General features: G+C 47.9%; 1 protein-coding gene across 1 annotated transcript in view; it reads left to right on the plus strand.

The window, feature by feature from the left end:
* Positions 1-17,334, plus strand: part of Fcrl6 (Fc receptor-like 6) — a 36,044-nt gene that overhangs the window by 11,230 nt on the left and 7,480 nt on the right. The window contains exons 3-7 of the mRNA XM_005400174.2: positions 13,452-13,472; positions 14,762-15,028; positions 15,478-15,762; positions 15,892-16,173; positions 16,544-16,669. Of these exons, the coding sequence (XP_005400231.2) occupies positions 13,452-13,472; positions 14,762-15,028; positions 15,478-15,762; positions 15,892-16,173; positions 16,544-16,669 (981 nt within the window). The remainder of the gene's footprint in view (positions 1-13,451; positions 13,473-14,761; positions 15,029-15,477; positions 15,763-15,891; positions 16,174-16,543; positions 16,670-17,334) is intronic.

Consider the following 17,334-nt stretch of genomic DNA (forward strand, 5'->3'; position numbering starts at 1 on the left):
TGTAAGTGTGAGCCACGCAGGTGGATGAGTGCCGCCGGAAACTGTATGTACTCAGGCCGGAAGTCTGTGGCACACGTAGGGTCAGGTCAGGGGTATCAATCTGGGTGTCACTTGTATATTTAAAGCCATGGGACTAGACAGACAGTATAAGTACGGAAAGGAAAAAGGGGCCAGGACCAAACTGTGAGCATCCGTTCCTTCAGTATCAGGGAAAGGAAGCAAATCCAGCCAACAGACTGAGCCAGGTAGAAGCTGGGGCGATGTGAGAGACACCAAAGCAGGAAAGTGTTTCGGTGGGACATCATTCAGCTGTGGGAAATGCTGCTGAGCCACCAAAGAAGCAGAAGGCAGAGAGCTGCCCTTCATTGGAGCTGGCAGCACAGAAGGCTTCGCGACTGGCAGGAGCAGCTGAGTGGAGTAGGGGCTGAGGGGGAACTGGGGGGTGAATAGGGAGCATAGAAGAGCAGGTGGGGAAGGTAGACTTGGAATGATGGAAGAGAAAGATGGGATGCACCTAAGAGAGAGGGTTGTTCGGGGGATATTTATGCGTGTCCGTATGCGGAGGAAAAGAGCTCAGCAGCCAGGGAGACCGAGGGTGGGAGATGTGGCAGGGACGAGCAAAGGAACCAGCACTTGGAGAACAGACGGGAGAGCAACAATCTGCTCTGCTGAGCCAGGACTCCCGCTGCGCCTGACTCCTCATCCTACTCTGTCCCGGACACTCATTACCTTTTGTCATTGTTTACTTGCTTGTGGGTGTCCAGCTCCCAGGGCCCAGTGCACTAAATCCCTTACCGTCTCCTCTAAGTACACACAGCTTCCAGTCTTCCTGCTTCCGTCTGGGTTCCACATCTACCCGGGGAACTGGAGGGGAAAATAAGCAAACTGAAGAAAATTAATTCTGACCTATTTTATGCATTCTGTATAACTGCATGAAATAGATTATGTTTGACAGTGGTAAACAGAGAACCCAAAAAATCCAATTTATCACTTTAATTATATATGCTTTTCTTCCACAATCTCCGGGGAAGAATGAGCCTCCAGCAGTTCTCAGCCTCTCTTTGGAGCCATTCTCAAATTTCTGAGGCCGCCTTTGGTAACCACAGACCTTTAGTCAAGGATGGCCTATCTGCAGCACACCAAAAAGAAAAAAAAATTAACGTGGTACCTAGGAAGATACATACAAGAAGAAATGCAAGGAGTGCATGTAAAATTAAAATGGGGAAAATAGAGTTGGAGTGTGGAGTTGTGGCTCAAAGGCACTGCATAGATTAAGTCAAAAATCCCTTCACAGAAACAGATGATATCCCACTGCCACAAAGGAAAGTATAAAGGCACCGAATTACATGGGTACGAGGCTAACTCCAAACAACTGTATGTACAGAAATCTCACGCTGTGATCAGCTTATTTATGAAGACAGAATGAGAGACTAAGAGAGCCTACAGGATGACAGAGGAGATTGACTATCACCCTGACTATTACTATGAATAAATGGGACAAAAAAGAAGGTGATCCCCTTCGTTTCAGTCCCACCCCACACATTTGTTGAACACACAGGCTCTGCCAGGTACTGGAAGTACAGGAAAGAACAAGACAAACATGGTGCTTGCCTTCAGGAAGCTCATGGTCCTGAAGAGAATGTGCAGGCAAGAGACAGTTGCAATGCCAGGGGGATATGTCAAATACTAAGGACACATACGTGCAGCTGTCCCAGACACTGGTCAGGACAGCATTTCTGCAAAGAATGCTTCTGCAAATTGAAATCTAAGCCTGGCTAGGATTTAGCCAGCCTAGCAGGAAGAGAAAGCAGAGGGCAGGTAATAAACAGCACAAATATAGTGCACCAAGGGGTTGGGGATATAGCTCAGTGGCACAAGTGTCTGCTTGGCAATCACAAGGTCCTAAGTTCAATTCCCAGTACCTTTAAAAAAAAAAAAAAAAGGTGCCAACGGGCTTCCTACCAGCTTGCTCCCTGCCTCGTAGGAGCCTGGAAGGAGAGGCCCAGGAGCACGGGGAGCCACGCAGCGGCGAGTGCTGTTGTGCCGGCCCTCAGGCCAGCCGCTGCCGCTCAATTGAGAACAACCATGAAAAACAGTGACAACAACCACAGAAAAACAGTGACACAATTGGCCCACCATGCACTGGCTGCAGATGCCCACCCACAGACGTGTGTGAATCATTCAAACATGGAGAAACCCCTGGGAATACATGCCATGCAACGGGTCACTCTTGCTCCTGCCATTGAGAACCAGAAAGGTCCAGAGTCAGCGGAGGAGCAGCTGCTGAACAAGGACTAGGAGAACATGAGAATGCAGACTAAGCCTGAGGAGTCAGAGGTTCTGTGGACTGGGGTGATGAGAGCCGCTCGGAAGCTGTAAACCAGGAGGACCTTGCACAATACCTGTGGAGACTCCCTGGAAGCCATTCTTCCCCTGACAGTACAGGCTGTGGTGGAGCTCCAGAGAAGTCTGCAGCAGGATTCCTGCTGCCTGTGCTGACAGTTGGGGAGAGGACACTAACTGGTTGTGGGGTCCCAATGCTATGGGAGGCTGGAGAGAAAACGCTACAAAAAATGGCTTTCGCCCCAGACGGCTCACTTGATTTTTGATAACCATTAGGCTGTAACTACTTGTTAGATCCTTCTTGCATATCTCTGTCTTGCTGAGAAACCACTTTGAAGATACCACCATGTATTACAGCAGCCATTAATATTTTCCTACTAATCTATCCATAACTCTGCAATGTTTGTATTGTTCCTATCCTATTTCATAAATGGATCCATGTCTATTATTATGTGTTTCCTACAACAACCGTTGAGAAAAGTTAATGATTATTCAATAGGTCACTCATGTATAGCTCCATTTACTTTCTTTAGAAGCCACTTTGAAGATACCAAAGTATAGTACAACAACTATTGATAATCTCCTAACTCTTTTGTCTATAACTCACTATTATCTGTCTATTTGTTTTCCTGAGAAACTATCTTGTAGATAACAATATGTAAAACAACAACCATTGATAATTTCCTACCACTTTGTCTGTAATGTGGTAAGCCCCCCCCATTATTATGTTATCCTTCTTTTGCTCTTTAAAATAAAAAAAGAATAAATAAATAAATAAATAGGAAAAAAAAAAAGGTGCCAATGGATAAAGTTCGGATTTATTTCTTTGCCGGACGTGGTGGTGCATGCCTGTAATTCCAGCACTAGGGAGGCTGAGGCAGGAGGATCATTGTGAGTTCAAGACCAGCCTGAGCTACAAAGTGAGCTCAAGGCCAGCCTGAACTGCATAGCAAGACCCTATTTCAAAAAAAAAAAAAAAAAAAAAACAGGGAAAAGAAATATAGTGCACGTGTATGTGAAGACACACATGATATCTCTTTTCCAAAGGGGTCATGTTACTGAGAACATTCTGGCTGGGCTAATCAGTAACATGAGGCCAATTAGAGTCACAACAACCAAATTTCTGACTTGTACATCATGGTAAGCGGTCCTGTCAGCCCACACAGGAAGCACCAGAAGAGGTCCACATTGGGAGGCAGAGGCTGCGTTCAGTCTTTATAGTCTGAGTTTAAGCAGCTCTCCATGTGAAACTCTGAGGTAAACAGTCAGAACCGCCCCCATATCTGAGACTCAGGGTTTTAGGTTGGGCTAGGAAGATAAATGTGGGATTCATTGGATTAGAGGCGGTAATACAATCCACAGCACAGATGAAAATGCTCAGTGATAGAACACAGAGTGGAAGGAGAAAGGACCTGGGGCCAGGATCTGCAGAAATCCTTCAAAGCCTCCAGAGGAGGAAGGTCTCGACTGCTGGGAAAATGGGAAGAAGAGCTGGGAGGACAGCTGCAGAGGGCTGTGTCACTTTGCGTAAGCAAAGTGCTAACGTGGGAATAGTCACATGGACATTCACACACAATGAAGACAGACCTGTCCATTGGATGTGCTGGAGACGAGAAGGAGGCTGCGGGTGAATCGGAGTGGGTGGAAATGAGCAAGAAGGGAGCAAGCGCAGCCCAGTGCCCAGCGCTTCCCAAACATTCTGCTTTATGGCATATGAAGATTAACCCTAAATACAATATTGAGTAACTGAGTCAGTCTGCTCCCAGCTGGAAGTGTAGCCCCACCCAGTGCTCTGAGGGCTAAAAAGACCACATAACACCTGTAACCTTTGCAGCACACTGGTGTAGCTTGACTACAAATGGAGCCTCACAGTGGCTGTGAAGTCAAGGGAAGGGTTGCTGACTTGGATGGATTTGTTTGAGATGAAGAAGACTTGAGCATCTTTCAGAAGCACCTATGGGAAAGATCCAGTTGCGATGGAGTGGTTGAGTTCATTGGAGAGGTGATGGTAGAGTAGCACTGGGAGGGTAAGAATTTAAGGAGGTATAAAAGAATCTAACTTTAGCTGGAGCAGTGAACATACAAGATGCTGTATTTATAAAAGGTTAATCCTCTTCACAATACTAAAAATTGAGTATCATCCAATTTATTAGTGGGTATTTCAATATGCCCAATAATTATTTGAATGTAAATATTCATTATTAGGTGTATTATTGGGTATTAGTGGGTATATTATGGGGTATCATGGGGTATCACCCATTTATTACCATGTTACAAATTTAAAATCCGAAGCTTAATGAGGTTAAGTCATTGGCCAAGGTACTCCGCCTATTAAGTCACATAACCAGGATTATAACCCATATTTTTCTGACTCCAGAACTCCTAACAATTCTACTTTGATGTATCTTGACTCCCATGCTGTGCTGCTCAACGATGAATTAGATTTTATCCTTTCCTTTGAAGAGATTGAAGACCAGGGCTAGAGAAAGACAATAAAGCAAATATAATACACTGTGACAAATAGACTGATGGAGACCTGAGGGGAATGCCTCAAGAAACACAGAGACTATAGCATATCCCTGTCTCTTCTGGATCTCATGGAGGCAAGAATGGACCAGCCATAAAAAAGAGATTTTATAAATAGTTCATTGGGAGAAGGATGGATGAAGTGATGGATGGAGGAAAGAAGGATGGGTGCGTGGTTCAACGGGGATAGAGGTCCATGTGATAACTCCGCCTTAGGGCAGCTGTTGCACCTGTAACCACAAGAGGTCGCTGCAGACCTGACATAAGTTTTTCCATGGCTCCCTCCAGGGTCTCTTCAGTTCCTTTCTAGAAGGAAAGGAAGGGGCAGGGAAGCGAATGAGGGTGGTGGCCAGATGCTTCACAAGAATCCCTACCCCTGCAGGCCAGGCCTAGAACTACCTTCCCAATCCAACTCCATCTGCACTCTACTCCTGGTCTTTCAGCTCCTGTCCTAAACTCTACGTTTTTGGTAGACTTCTATTTGTTCTGTCCTTTGAACCAAACTCAGAAATGGTCTCAGGTCCTTCCTGAACTTCTGCTTCCCACAAGCATTGTGGCCTCCAACCCAGTGGGCTGTATGCTGACACCTTTGCACAGACAACTTCACCCATCCAAGTTCAAGGTGGGAGGAGGGCTCTGGAGTGGGAAGCTTCCCGGCTCCTTCTTCCTTACGTTGGTGGCTTAGCTTTCCTCAGGCACTTCCTACTTGCCTGGCATGACTCCAGGCCTACGGCAGCCAACAAGGCAGTCTCTGGAACATGGAGTGTGTGTATTTAAGTTAATTAAAACAAAAGCAATTGAAACTGCAGTTCCTCATTCTTGCTAGCCAATTTTAAGTGCTCTGTAGCCACAGCAGCCAGGAGTTCCTGAAGTGGACATGCAGAGAACGTTTCTGTCATCGTGGAGAGTTCTAGAAGACAGCACTGCCTATAGTGCTATTTTAATCTCATTTAACCATTTCAAGCCTATGATGCAGGTAAATTATTTATCCATTTTGAGCTAAGAGCCCTGAAGCATAGAAAGGTTTAAAAACCCAGCTACGTACTCTATTCAGAGCGAGGATTCAAGCACAGGTGTTTGGCTCCATGTTCACCATGCTACCTCCATGCCCAGAACTGCTCCCTATCCAGCTGTCCTGTGTTCCCCTTTCCTGGGCACTGAGCTGACCTTTCTCATTCCCCAGTAGCCACTGACCCTAATAGCTGCTGCCCTAATAGTGACCCTGAATGATGAGGTCACCTGGGCTTCATGCCTCCTCTGGGTGAGGGTCCCTACTCTATCATCCTCCCACGTTCTGAACAGCCCCTCAATGCCCTATTTTTGTCCCTTTCCTAACCCCTTTCCGTCTCGGCTAAATATTAGCATGGATCCTGGAAGATTCCCAACCTGGGCATCAGCCCCACCACTGCTCCCCAGGACCACTTCATCCCCAAAGGAACCAGTGTACAGTAAGCCCAGCTCCAACAGCCAGTTCACTCCCCTCTGAAGCTGCAGCGGCTTCACACCTTGCAGGGGAAGAGGGAGAAGTCTCGCTGCCATTCACACTGTCAGCCGCTGGAGCCCAGAGACAGTAGATGCTACCAAGGCAAGTGTTTCAGAAGCTCTGTGTGCAAACCACCAGAGGCTTTTGCAAGCGAGACCATTTGTGGTTGCTCCCTCTGTCTTTTGCCCCAGCTGCTGCTAGCAGAGCCTCAACCCCACCCCTGGACCTGTGGCTTAACAAAGTTAGAGACAACTCAAATCGGGGTATCTGTTGGCAGGAAAATATATAGATGTCAAGGTGAGTAGAAAAGACATCCTATTCCCAAGACAGTTAGAGACCCTGTGGTAAGATAAAAGAGACAACAAAATGAACCTTTGGCCACAGTAAACTTGTACCCTTCTTAGCACAGTATATTTCTCTACTGCTGTCCTCTTTTCAACAGATCTGTCACAAGATTCGGATAAAACCACGGAAACAGAATGCTTACACAAAATGAGGGAATCGTTACCAAAGAAAAGCCCAAAGAAACTCTAGCTTCACTTGCTGTTACAGACTTAATGATCATTAATTTTGGAAGCCAGTTTCCCACTAACCCTGCTGTCGGTAATACCTCTGACATGTGGCTTATGACAACGGTTGCCTGGGTTACTTCTGAAGGACACCTTTGTTGAGAACACTAACTCCTGGCTTGGGCCTGCAGATGTCCCATGGGTGACTAACATAGGATAAAAACCTTGGCATCTCCATCTTCATAGTGTGTCTGTTCCCTTTGCTGCAGTAATCTTTGAGTATAATCTTATACACAACTTCACGGGTAGACATGTTGATTGCCCATTGGATCTTACGTGCATTTTCTTTCTCTTTCACCTTTGTGCTTCTTGAATGGTGACAGCAACCCAACACCTGAAGTCCTTCAACCCTATCATAGGCTGAGACCAAACCGCAAGGTGAAAGAAAAAGAAAATGCCTGCAAGATCCAGCATATTAAATTCTTCCCAGGCTATATGGGACTAATGGTTTAAAGACTTGCAGGGAAAACATGATGGTCAGAAAGTATTTCTGGGGCTGGGGATTTACCTCAGTGGCACAGCACCTGCCTGGCAAGTGCAAGGTCATGAGTTCGATTCCTGGTACCAGAAAAAAAAAAAAAAAAAGAAAGTATTTCCTAGAATTCTACCAAACTATGTTTCACTGGAAATTTGTGTGTTCTAGTGCAAGTCTGTAATCCAAGCACTCTGGTAGGCTGAGGCATGAGGATCACAAGTTTGAGTCCTGCCCAGACAGTTTAGCAACTTAGCAAGATCCTGTCTCAAAATAAGAAAAAAATGTAAAAAGCCTGGGGTGTAGCTCAGTGTGAAGACCCTGGTTTCAATCTGCAGTACCACCAAAAAAAAAAAAAAAAAAAAAAAAGCATGTTCTATGTTCTATCCTCGGAGATAATGGAGATGTGTGACTTCCTTTTCTGGGAGGAGCCCTTGAGCAGTTTCTATTTTTATCTATTACACATAATGCTGCTATGAACACTGTTGTACATGTTCTTTAATGACCATCCATGTTTCTGTTCAACCAATTTTCAGAAAAACGCTGGGTCACCTGGCACCCATACCTTAGAGGGGTCTGTATCCTGCCAGGTCATTTTGCACAGTGGTTGTGCGGACTGGGGGGCCTGTGGCAAGCGAGGCAGCACATCACGGTAGAGAACTTGGTGGAGAAAGCTGCCCCCCTCATGACACCTGGGAAGCAAAGGAAGATATCAGGGCCCCACAGCATCCTTTGGGGCGCATTCCCAAAGACCTGACTCCCCATTCCCAGCAGGCTCCACCTATTAAAGATCCCATCATGCCCCAGTAGCACCACAGGCAGAAGACCAAGTATTGAGCCTATGGGCCCTTGGGGATACCCTAGGTCCTAATCCAGCCCAGAGGGCTCTCAGAGAAGCACAGATCTCTCAAGGCGGGCTGGGGTACACAAGCTTAGTGCTGTGCTATCTCCCAGGCCAAGAGAGGCTGAGGCCACTGTGAAAGTCTCTGAATCTTTGTAACAAGGCTGTCCCACAGCCATGTCCTACCCTGGATCCCTGGCAGAGGGTTTTGGAAGCTACAGAGTATCAGAAAGTGCTACGTAGTGACTTACCTGGCTCTTCTGTGCCTCATATTTAATAAGATAAATGTATATAATATACTTCGACCACAGGGAAATAACGACTTGAGCTTTTCAAATTTCTTCCCCACTTCCTTTATTTAGACTTATCAAGCCATAACACCCCCCCATATATGCGCGCACCCCCCCCATATATGCGCGCGCGCACACATAACACACACACACACACACACACACACACACCTCGGTTGAGGTCCACCCACTCAGCCTCGGCTTGAGGCCAAGGTGCTCTCCCTGCAGCTTCACCTCGTCTTACAACCTGACACACGCTCCTGGGGACAGGCACCATGCTGCACTGGAAGGCTGTGCTGCTGTTTGGTAAGTCACTGGTCATGGGCATCTCCTCCTGGGACGCTAAGGTCTGTAACTGATTCCAGAGACACAGAATTCCTGATGTTCCCTTTCCCAATTCCACTAAGTTTGTGGCTAGTGCTTGAGAAAAGTGCACGTACCTGTGCATGCCTGGGGTCCATGAGCCCAGGGGCCTGGGGGACCCTTTCTGCTTACTATCCCATCTGCCTGGGTTCTGGGCAGAGCAGCTTCTCCATGTGTCAGAAATAAACCAGGGAAACAGAAAAATCACATCTTGAGGCCTCCTTGTTATCCAACAGTATTTTTACCCAGCGAAATCGGGTTACAGTAATCATCAGGGCTGTCTCAAAAGGAAATGCAAAGTTGCAAAAGGAAAAGGCTGCTGGAGGGGATCAAAGAACAGATCGGAGAAATAGGTTCTGAGAACCGTGTTCAGCAGCAGAAGGTGGGAAGTGTCTTTGTGAAGACTCAGTGTTTTCTTAGAACCTTTTAACAATGGCCAGACTTTTCACTCCATCCATGGGCTTAGGTACTGGATACACGGAGCTTTTTTCAGATTGACCCTTCCTCTTCTGTCCATATGCTCTCTCCGTTGGGAGGGTGGGGACTGGGATTCTGACTGGTCTTTGGGGCTGGTTTCCAGAGTCCAGTCTCTTCCCTCCGTCTCTCCCTCTGCTGGCCAGTGGTGGGGAGAAGAAGTGGTCCACCTGAAGAATGTGATCCAACAGTGGAGGGTTGCAGTGGGGAGGGTCTCTCAGCTCCCCTAGGCTCAGCTGTCTCAGCCAGGGTCACCATTCCACACCAATAAGTCACAGCGTGCACATATATTTATTTCCATTAACAACTTCTGAGTTGATCTATATTTTTAAGTTGGTTCCATTGTCTGCTTTGTTTGTTTGTTTGCTGCTTGTTTTCATGGAACCAGAAGAACAAAACTGTTCCTCAACATGATCTCTTCCTGGAGAGTTTGTAAGAATTCAAAGCTGTGAGGAGAATGCCTGTTCCCTTATGTGTTTCTCCCACTCCTACATCAGTGTGTTACTATGTGTGTCCTACACATGGCCACTGGACGAGTGAAAAGATCTAATGCTCACATTACAGAGTCAGGATAGTCCAGTGCCTGGATAGATTCCAATGGAAAGTTCCCAAGGGCAAGTTCCATGACCTTGTAAAAGTAACAGCCCTCAGACTTGTCTAGATAAGGTCTAAGAACATCACATATTTGAACCCAGGGTCCAGATAGCAAAGCAGGGAAGAGGGAGAGACACAACGTGCTGGAGCGCCAGGCATTTTCAGGCTCTTCTTGATGCTCAGCAGCACAAAAGAGCTTAAAATGCATACCCCAGGGCTGGCTGTAGGAACAGTTACCGTAGTGCAGAGCTGCTATTCCCTCTCAGAGGCAGACAGCAAGAAAATGGGAAAGAAAAAAAAAAACACCAAATGTCTACCTTTTGCATGTGCATCTCTCTAAGTTTTAGAACATTACAGGGCAGCTGTTTTTAATCCCTATTTAACAGATGAGAAAACTGAGATTCAAAAAAATTAAGAAACTCTCCTGAAATGACTCTGCTAACTAGGACAAAACAGGCAAATTCAAGTCCATCAGATATTAAACCCCTTGGTTTTTCCACTCTACTGCTCCAGCACTAGTTTGGATGAAACTGGACTCTAATTATGCAAAACAAGAAAGTAGTAATTCATTGTAAATGCCTGGCAGGGCGTGGCCACAGTGATTGGTGGCCATGGCTGTTGCTGGCTCTCAGGGATCCAGCAGGCTAAGAGCCTTGGCATTAAACATGCCGATGAGGTCTGAATACTAAATAGGTAAATTAGGAGATGGTCTTTTCTTCTCTTCCGAGCCAAGTATTAGCCAACCTTCACCCTCCACTGAGCCCGTGTCCCACATACTCACACAGTATCTATGGCATGTGGCACGTGGCATGGGGTCTCCACACAATCCTCCCAGCAATATGGCAGCCACGCTTGGTCACACAATGTGTTCTCCCATGAGAGCGCACAACTGGGCACATTGGACCGTGGGAACTGCTTCACGCTGAGCTAATACCTCCTCCTTGGTCCCTCTAATTCCCGTGAATTAGCTTCATTTCTGTCCCATGAAGTAACTCAGAATAAGTCTGTCTCTTGTTTTAAGCTTAGCCCACCAAATCATTGAAGACCCCTGTGGTGCAACTTTCTCGGATAAATACCTCCAACTCCCTCAGCAGATCTAGTGGGTCATACTTTCTAGACCTTGTTCTCATCCTGACCTGCCTTGTCTGCACGTGCTTTGTCAGTGTACCAGGAGCTGGACTTCCTTCTCCCTCCCAAGGTGGCTGTCTAGTGCAGAGCTCAAGGGGCTGCTGCCACCTCTGCAATTTGGAACTCAGTGATGCAACGTAGTTTGACTACAGCTCCTGGCCACCTTATCACATTTTCCCCTCGTCTTCAGGCTCTACAAGTGAGGCTGCTGGGCCTTCCCACTCTGTACATCTCCAGTTGGCTGCTGTCTTGGTCACAAAGGGTGACTCTGCAATTACATCTCCAAGGCCCTGCAGTACCACGCAACGGCAAGTCATTGGACTTCGAGACCTGAGCTAATCTGAAATGGCTCTATGGTCTCTAGATGCCTTCTCTCTTGCATAGGCCGCTGTACCCCTGCCTTGTTTGTTTTGCACTTTGTAGCCGCACGATTGTCTTCCGGTGAAGAAAGAAAGGTAGCAGGACATAACGACAGCGTGAGCTCTCAGCCACTCTGAGGTCAGGCCTTTCCGCTTTTAGTTAACGCAGTAACCACTTTTCCAGTCAGCGGGGCGCTATAACCTTCACAGTCACCCTGTAAAAATAATATGACTACCATTCCCATTATGTGATATGACAAAAAGAGGAATTGGAGGCTCTTGGAATTTAGTTCAGCTTATCCAAGTTCACACAGAAAGAGGCAGGTTCACGAGTCCGAGTGCAGGTCCTCCTTTTCTCAGTCTTGCTTGTTTTCTACTACAACAGCTTATAGATGGGAAGGGTGGAGAAAATGGATGAGCAGAGGGATGGTAAGACACAGACTCTCATAGTTCTCTGCACACTTGAGAAATTATAACTGAGGTAAGTAGAAGATCAAACTGATAGCTCCATTTATGTCCAAAGTAGTGTGGGCAGCAAGGATGGCAGCATGTGGCTGAATGCAACAAATGTGTGCTCCGAGAGGGTTTTTCACCCACCCCTCCTGGGGCCATGCCTGTGTTTCTCAGTGTTTCCTGCAGCAAGGAGGACATGTCATCAATGAAGGACACAAGTCAGCATGGGGGAAGGTTGGCTGAACTGACTGCACTTAGTCCTTCAACCTTTCATTACTGCATCCCCTGCCTAGAAGTCCAAACTATGCTTCACTGCTTCACGTTCAGTTCTGTCCCTCAGTTTAGCATCCTTTATCCCTGGGACAATTCATTATCATCTAAAGCACTGATGTAATGTGTGCAGGTGCCAGCATGGTGTGTGATGCATGTTGCTTATTTGTAGTTCTCTCGTTTGTCGGAGCTGCCCATGTCCCACATGCTTGACTGTGTATGAAAGGAACTTGGCCTTGAAAGTCTGATCATACCCGTACTCTATTTCCCCCAGAGCCCTGTGGACATTCTGAACAATAGGAACTGGGGCCAGACCTTGCTATCTGGGTTCTTCTATTTGCATGGGAGGTGAGCCCTTGGGCATGGTGGTATAGGAGCCTAATCCTACGCCTTCCACTTTTTTTTTTTTTTGGTTTTTCTCTGGTACCAGGAACCGAACTCACGACCTTGCGCTTGCCAGGCAGGCGCTTTTGCCGCTGAGCTAAATCCCCAGCCCTAGCTAAATCCCCAGCCCACCTTCCACTTTTTGATTCCTGTCACACACAACTGGATGCAAAGGAAAGCATGCGTGTACTTATTCAACAAATGCTTATGGAACACAGACAATGTTCTAGGCATAGGTCCTACACATAAGGAGCAGGATAGTGGATAAAATAAACAGAATCAAGCCAGGCATGGTGCGCGTACCTGTAATTTCAGCACTCTGGAAGGCTGAAGCAGAAAGATCACAAGTTTGAGCCCAGCCTGGGCAAATTAGCAAAAATCTATCTTAAAATTTATAAAGGGTTGGGGACATAGCTCAGTGTGAAGGCCCTGGGTTAAATCTTCAGTTCAGAAAAAAAAAAAAAAGATAGAGTCCCTGCTTATTCTAATTCTAAACAGAGGAAGATAGGTGATAACGTCTTGACAACTTAATGAATAAGATCAATTCGAATAATAAGTGTTCTGATGATGATGGGACACAGTGATAGTGACTGGGGAGAATTCTTTTGATTGTGGCCCCAGGAAAAACATGCCTGAGGAGGTAACATTTGAACATGATAAGGCAGAAGATGTCAGGGAGTGGGTCTGCCATAAAAATTGATTACTTAACTGGGTGAGGTGGTTGGAAGGCTAGGTGATGAGGTGGCTAGCTGAGTAGTTAGACAGTTGAGTGGCTGGGTTGCGCGGTGGTTGGCTGACTGGCTGGATATAAGCACCAGTTGTTCAAGTGACGGGTATGAAAGTTCTTCCCAGTGTGAAAGTTCTACAACTTAATCAAAAAAAATCACTTTGTTCTCTTGCAGTTTCCTGTGTTGGAACAAATGGTAAGTCTTTCCATGTGTTCTCACTCCAAATGTATCTCTGGACCTATATTTAATGGAAAGAATAGACCGTGCCACTGGGTCTCCCAGCAGCACCTGTAGAGCAGCTGCAGTCCAGGCTCCTTCCTTAGGGTACTTGACTAATGTCCACGAAGAGAAGAAACCTGCAACCCCATTGGCTAATGCTAAGGCTGGTCCTAGGGTGAGTTGAGTTTCAACAGAGTGGCTCTGGACCTTCCTCTTAGTCCCTCAGAAGAGCCTCTGTCGCCTCTCTCAGTGTGGCTCTGGGGCACCTACCTGTATTCTCTACTCAACACAGCTTGGACTCACTTCCTTCCCTTTTCTATACACAGAAGTAGGCCTTTGTCTGCCCCTCAGTCTTTTCTTGCTCTGCTATTCCTGTTCTCCAGCCCTGGTCCAAGGGCCTAGAGGGTGCTTCCTGTCAAGTAGGAAAAACCACTAGGCTATGAGCATCTCGACCTCCAAGGACATTTTATGTGATGGAGGGGGTGGAAATTTAAACTCCTACTTAGATGGATAGAAAGAGCAGCCGGGAAAGCAAGGCCCACCCTGCAGTAAGGATCCAGCCCTGCAGGTGAGAGCTCCTCTCAGAGCTCCTCTCTTGTCCATATCGGGGCACAGGAGGCATGCGACGAATAAGGAATGGGAGAACAAATCGCTCCCGTGACTGTTGTGGAAGCTGAAACTCCCTGCTGGGGCTGCAGATGGAGGCTGGGCCTGGGAAGCCTGACAGGAGAGGCAAGATGGAGCGAGCCCTGGCTGTGGTATCTCTCACAAAGCCCCTCCACTGGCCCCTCTCTATCTGATGGACAGAGATGCAGCTTATCAGAGTGAAGGCTGCATAAAGTGCAGCTCTGGGGTAGAAGCCAATCCTAGGGAGAGAAAATTGAGTCTGGAGAAATGAGGCCAGACAATGGATAGAATGAACCTAACTTTGCCACACGTGGGAAGGTGGTGACAGACTGTAAAATATAAAAGGGGAAAAGAAGGGTGGGAGGGAAGAAGGCCAGAGAGAAGGCATAGGAGAAGAGAGAGGAGGAGGAGGAAGGGAGGAATAAACACAGAAAGGAAAGAGGAAGGTGAGGAGAAGAAGAACGGGAAGTCAAGGTCCGGCCCTGACCTGATAGGGAATGAAGGACTGGACATAGGCAGCTGTGAAGCTCTGTCCAGAAGTCTTCATGTACAGCAAGAGGCCTTAGGCTGCGGAAAAAGAGGAGAGTAGACTGATGGGACCTGCAGCTCCAAGCTAACCCTGCTTCTGTGTCTCACAGGCTGGGTGAACCTCCAAGTCCTACCAAACCCTGTGTTCGAAGGAGACACCCTGACTCTGCAATGCCAGGTAAAGGGGATCACAGCACGGTCCCAGGTGAAGTTCTACAAAAACAGAAAATTCCTTAATTTCTCTAAGATCAACCAGCCTCTGTCCATTGAGGCAGCCACAGTGCAAAGCAGCGGGTACTACTACTGTACCAGGGAGGTGGAATTTCACACATACAGACACCCACAAACCTCAGCAGTTATCAAGGTTCAAGTCCAAGGTGAGTCACCAGCTTAGAGGGGTTGGTGGCAGTAGGCACTGCTCAGGGGCCCAGTCTCTAGTGGTCAGTAGCTTCCTGGGCAGGACCCCTCTTTCTGGCTGTCCCTGATGTTGAGCCAACACACGAAGCCCTGATCAATTCCTGATGGTGTCCAAATGTCCCCTCACCCCTCAGGAACACATCTGGAGCCAGGGGGAGGGGTGATAGAAAGGGCCATCCCAGCCCCTCTGAGGACTAGATGACCACCAAGGACACATCTGGTTCTGACTTTCACAACTCCTGAGGCTCTGTGCTGTGGCGGAGCCCTTCAGAGCTCATGAATTGGGGCAATGACGCTGTCTCACATCTGGGTCATAGAGCTGCAGCCTGAGCTGTGCTAGAGCTCAGTCCTCAGCCTCCTGGGCTTCACTGACCAGGGCTCCCCTCCCAGAATATTAATGTCTCCCCAGAGCTGTTCCAGCCTCCTGTGCTCAGCACAAACCCCTCTGCAGAGCCCCGTGAGGGGGACCTGTTGACCCTGAGATGTCAGACGAAGCTGCATCCCAAGAAGTCAACCTTGCGGCTCCTCTTCTCCTTCTACAAGGACGGCCACACAGTGCAGAACACGAGCCGCCACACAGAATTCTGTATCCCAGGAGTCACAAAGGGAGACTCTGGGGTTTACCAGTGTAAAGTAGCCCTTGAGGGTGGCCAAGTTCAGAAGCAGAGCCCCTCGCTGGAAATCAGGGTGCAGGGTGAGTAGGAGAGGGAGAGAAGACCCACCAGGGACCCAGGCAACAGGACCTCAGGAGTGGGGAAGGCTCTCTGGAGCAGAAGGAGCCTGGACAGTCAGGCTGACCCTCCTGTTCCACCTGCCATCCCAGCTCCTGTGTCCCGGCCTCTCCTCACTCTGCGACACAGAGCCCGTGGCCCTGCTGTAGGAGATGTGATAGAGCTGCTCTGTGAGGCCCAGAGAGGCTCCCCTCCAATCCTGTACTTATTCTACCTGGATGGGGAGATCCTAGGGAACCACTCTGTCCTCCATGGTGGAGCCGCCTGCCTCCTCTTCCCAGTGAAGTCAGAGCAAGATGCTGGTAACTACTCCTGCGAGGCCAGGAACAGTGTTTCCAGAGAGAAGAGCCAGCCCAAGAAGCTTTCCCTGGATGGTGCGTTTCATCCCCTAGTCCAGGCTCTGAGCTCCTGCAAGCTGGCAGCAGTCAGATCTCACTCTTCAATGACCTCCCACCATGACCGGCACAGTGATGGCCCGTGGCAGGCTCTGCATGACAGAGCGTGGGTCATGCACTGAACCTGGCAGGGTGTGGGAGCTCCATGGTGCATGGTACACGGTGGTCCATGGTGTCGCCAGATCATGCTGGCATCCTCTGAGCTATCTTTCATTCCTATCTTCAAGGCTCCTACAGGCCACATGGCACTCATAAAGCCAGCCGTTCTGCCTTTCTGAGCCGATCTGAGATGCATTTCTGAATGTCATGCACAATGCTCATGGTCATTCCCCCCACCTCCTGCCCCCAGGTTCCCAAGCCTTGTCCACCCGACCCAGCAGCAACTGGCTAGTTGCTGGGCTACTCGGAGGCCTTCTTGGTGTGGTGATCATTGCTGCTGCACTTCTGGCATATTGCAGGCCCTGGAGAAAAGCTGGTTAGTAACTCCTTTTGGCTTTCTTGGCTGCTAAATCCCTACGCCAAGCACTGCCCCAGCCTTGAAGAAACCAGAGCCCAGGAGGACCAACCACTGTCTTCTCTTGAGTACTGCATGGGAGGAGAGACTTCTCTTTACATGTCGCACAAAGGGGCACAGGGAGGGATGCTTGCAGGCTACAGAAAAACACGTACACAGATGCACGCTACCTTCATAGTCATAGCACACACTGGTGCACACAATAGCACTGATGCATATTAAGGCATGAATAGAAACATAAACCAAAGAATTCCTACAAACCAAACATAATATATATTGGCCTCCTTCATATTGAAAAGATGATCTATAGCTTGAATGTGACTGAAAAGAATAAGGCCTTCAACTCTGTCATATTAGGAGAGCTCTGGTTCATTAAATAGAGAAGAAAGAAGAAATGAGGGACCATGTACACACACACACACACACACACACACACACACACACACACACACCTTCTACATCAGAAAGGAATTGTGATCAGAAAGGACCGAATGATGGCCTGGTCCCAGCCCTACAGCATTCTAGCTCCATACTCTTGGACCAGATCACTCTTAAGATTCACTAAAACATCTCTCTCTCTCTCTCTCTCTCTCTCTCTCTCTCTCTCTCTCTCTCTCTCTCTCTCT

This window comes from Chinchilla lanigera, unplaced genomic scaffold (assembly GCF_000276665.1).
Source record: "Chinchilla lanigera isolate Chin_1 unplaced genomic scaffold, ChiLan1.0 scaffold00067, whole genome shotgun sequence".
NCBI lineage: Eukaryota > Metazoa > Chordata > Mammalia > Rodentia > Chinchillidae > Chinchilla > Chinchilla lanigera.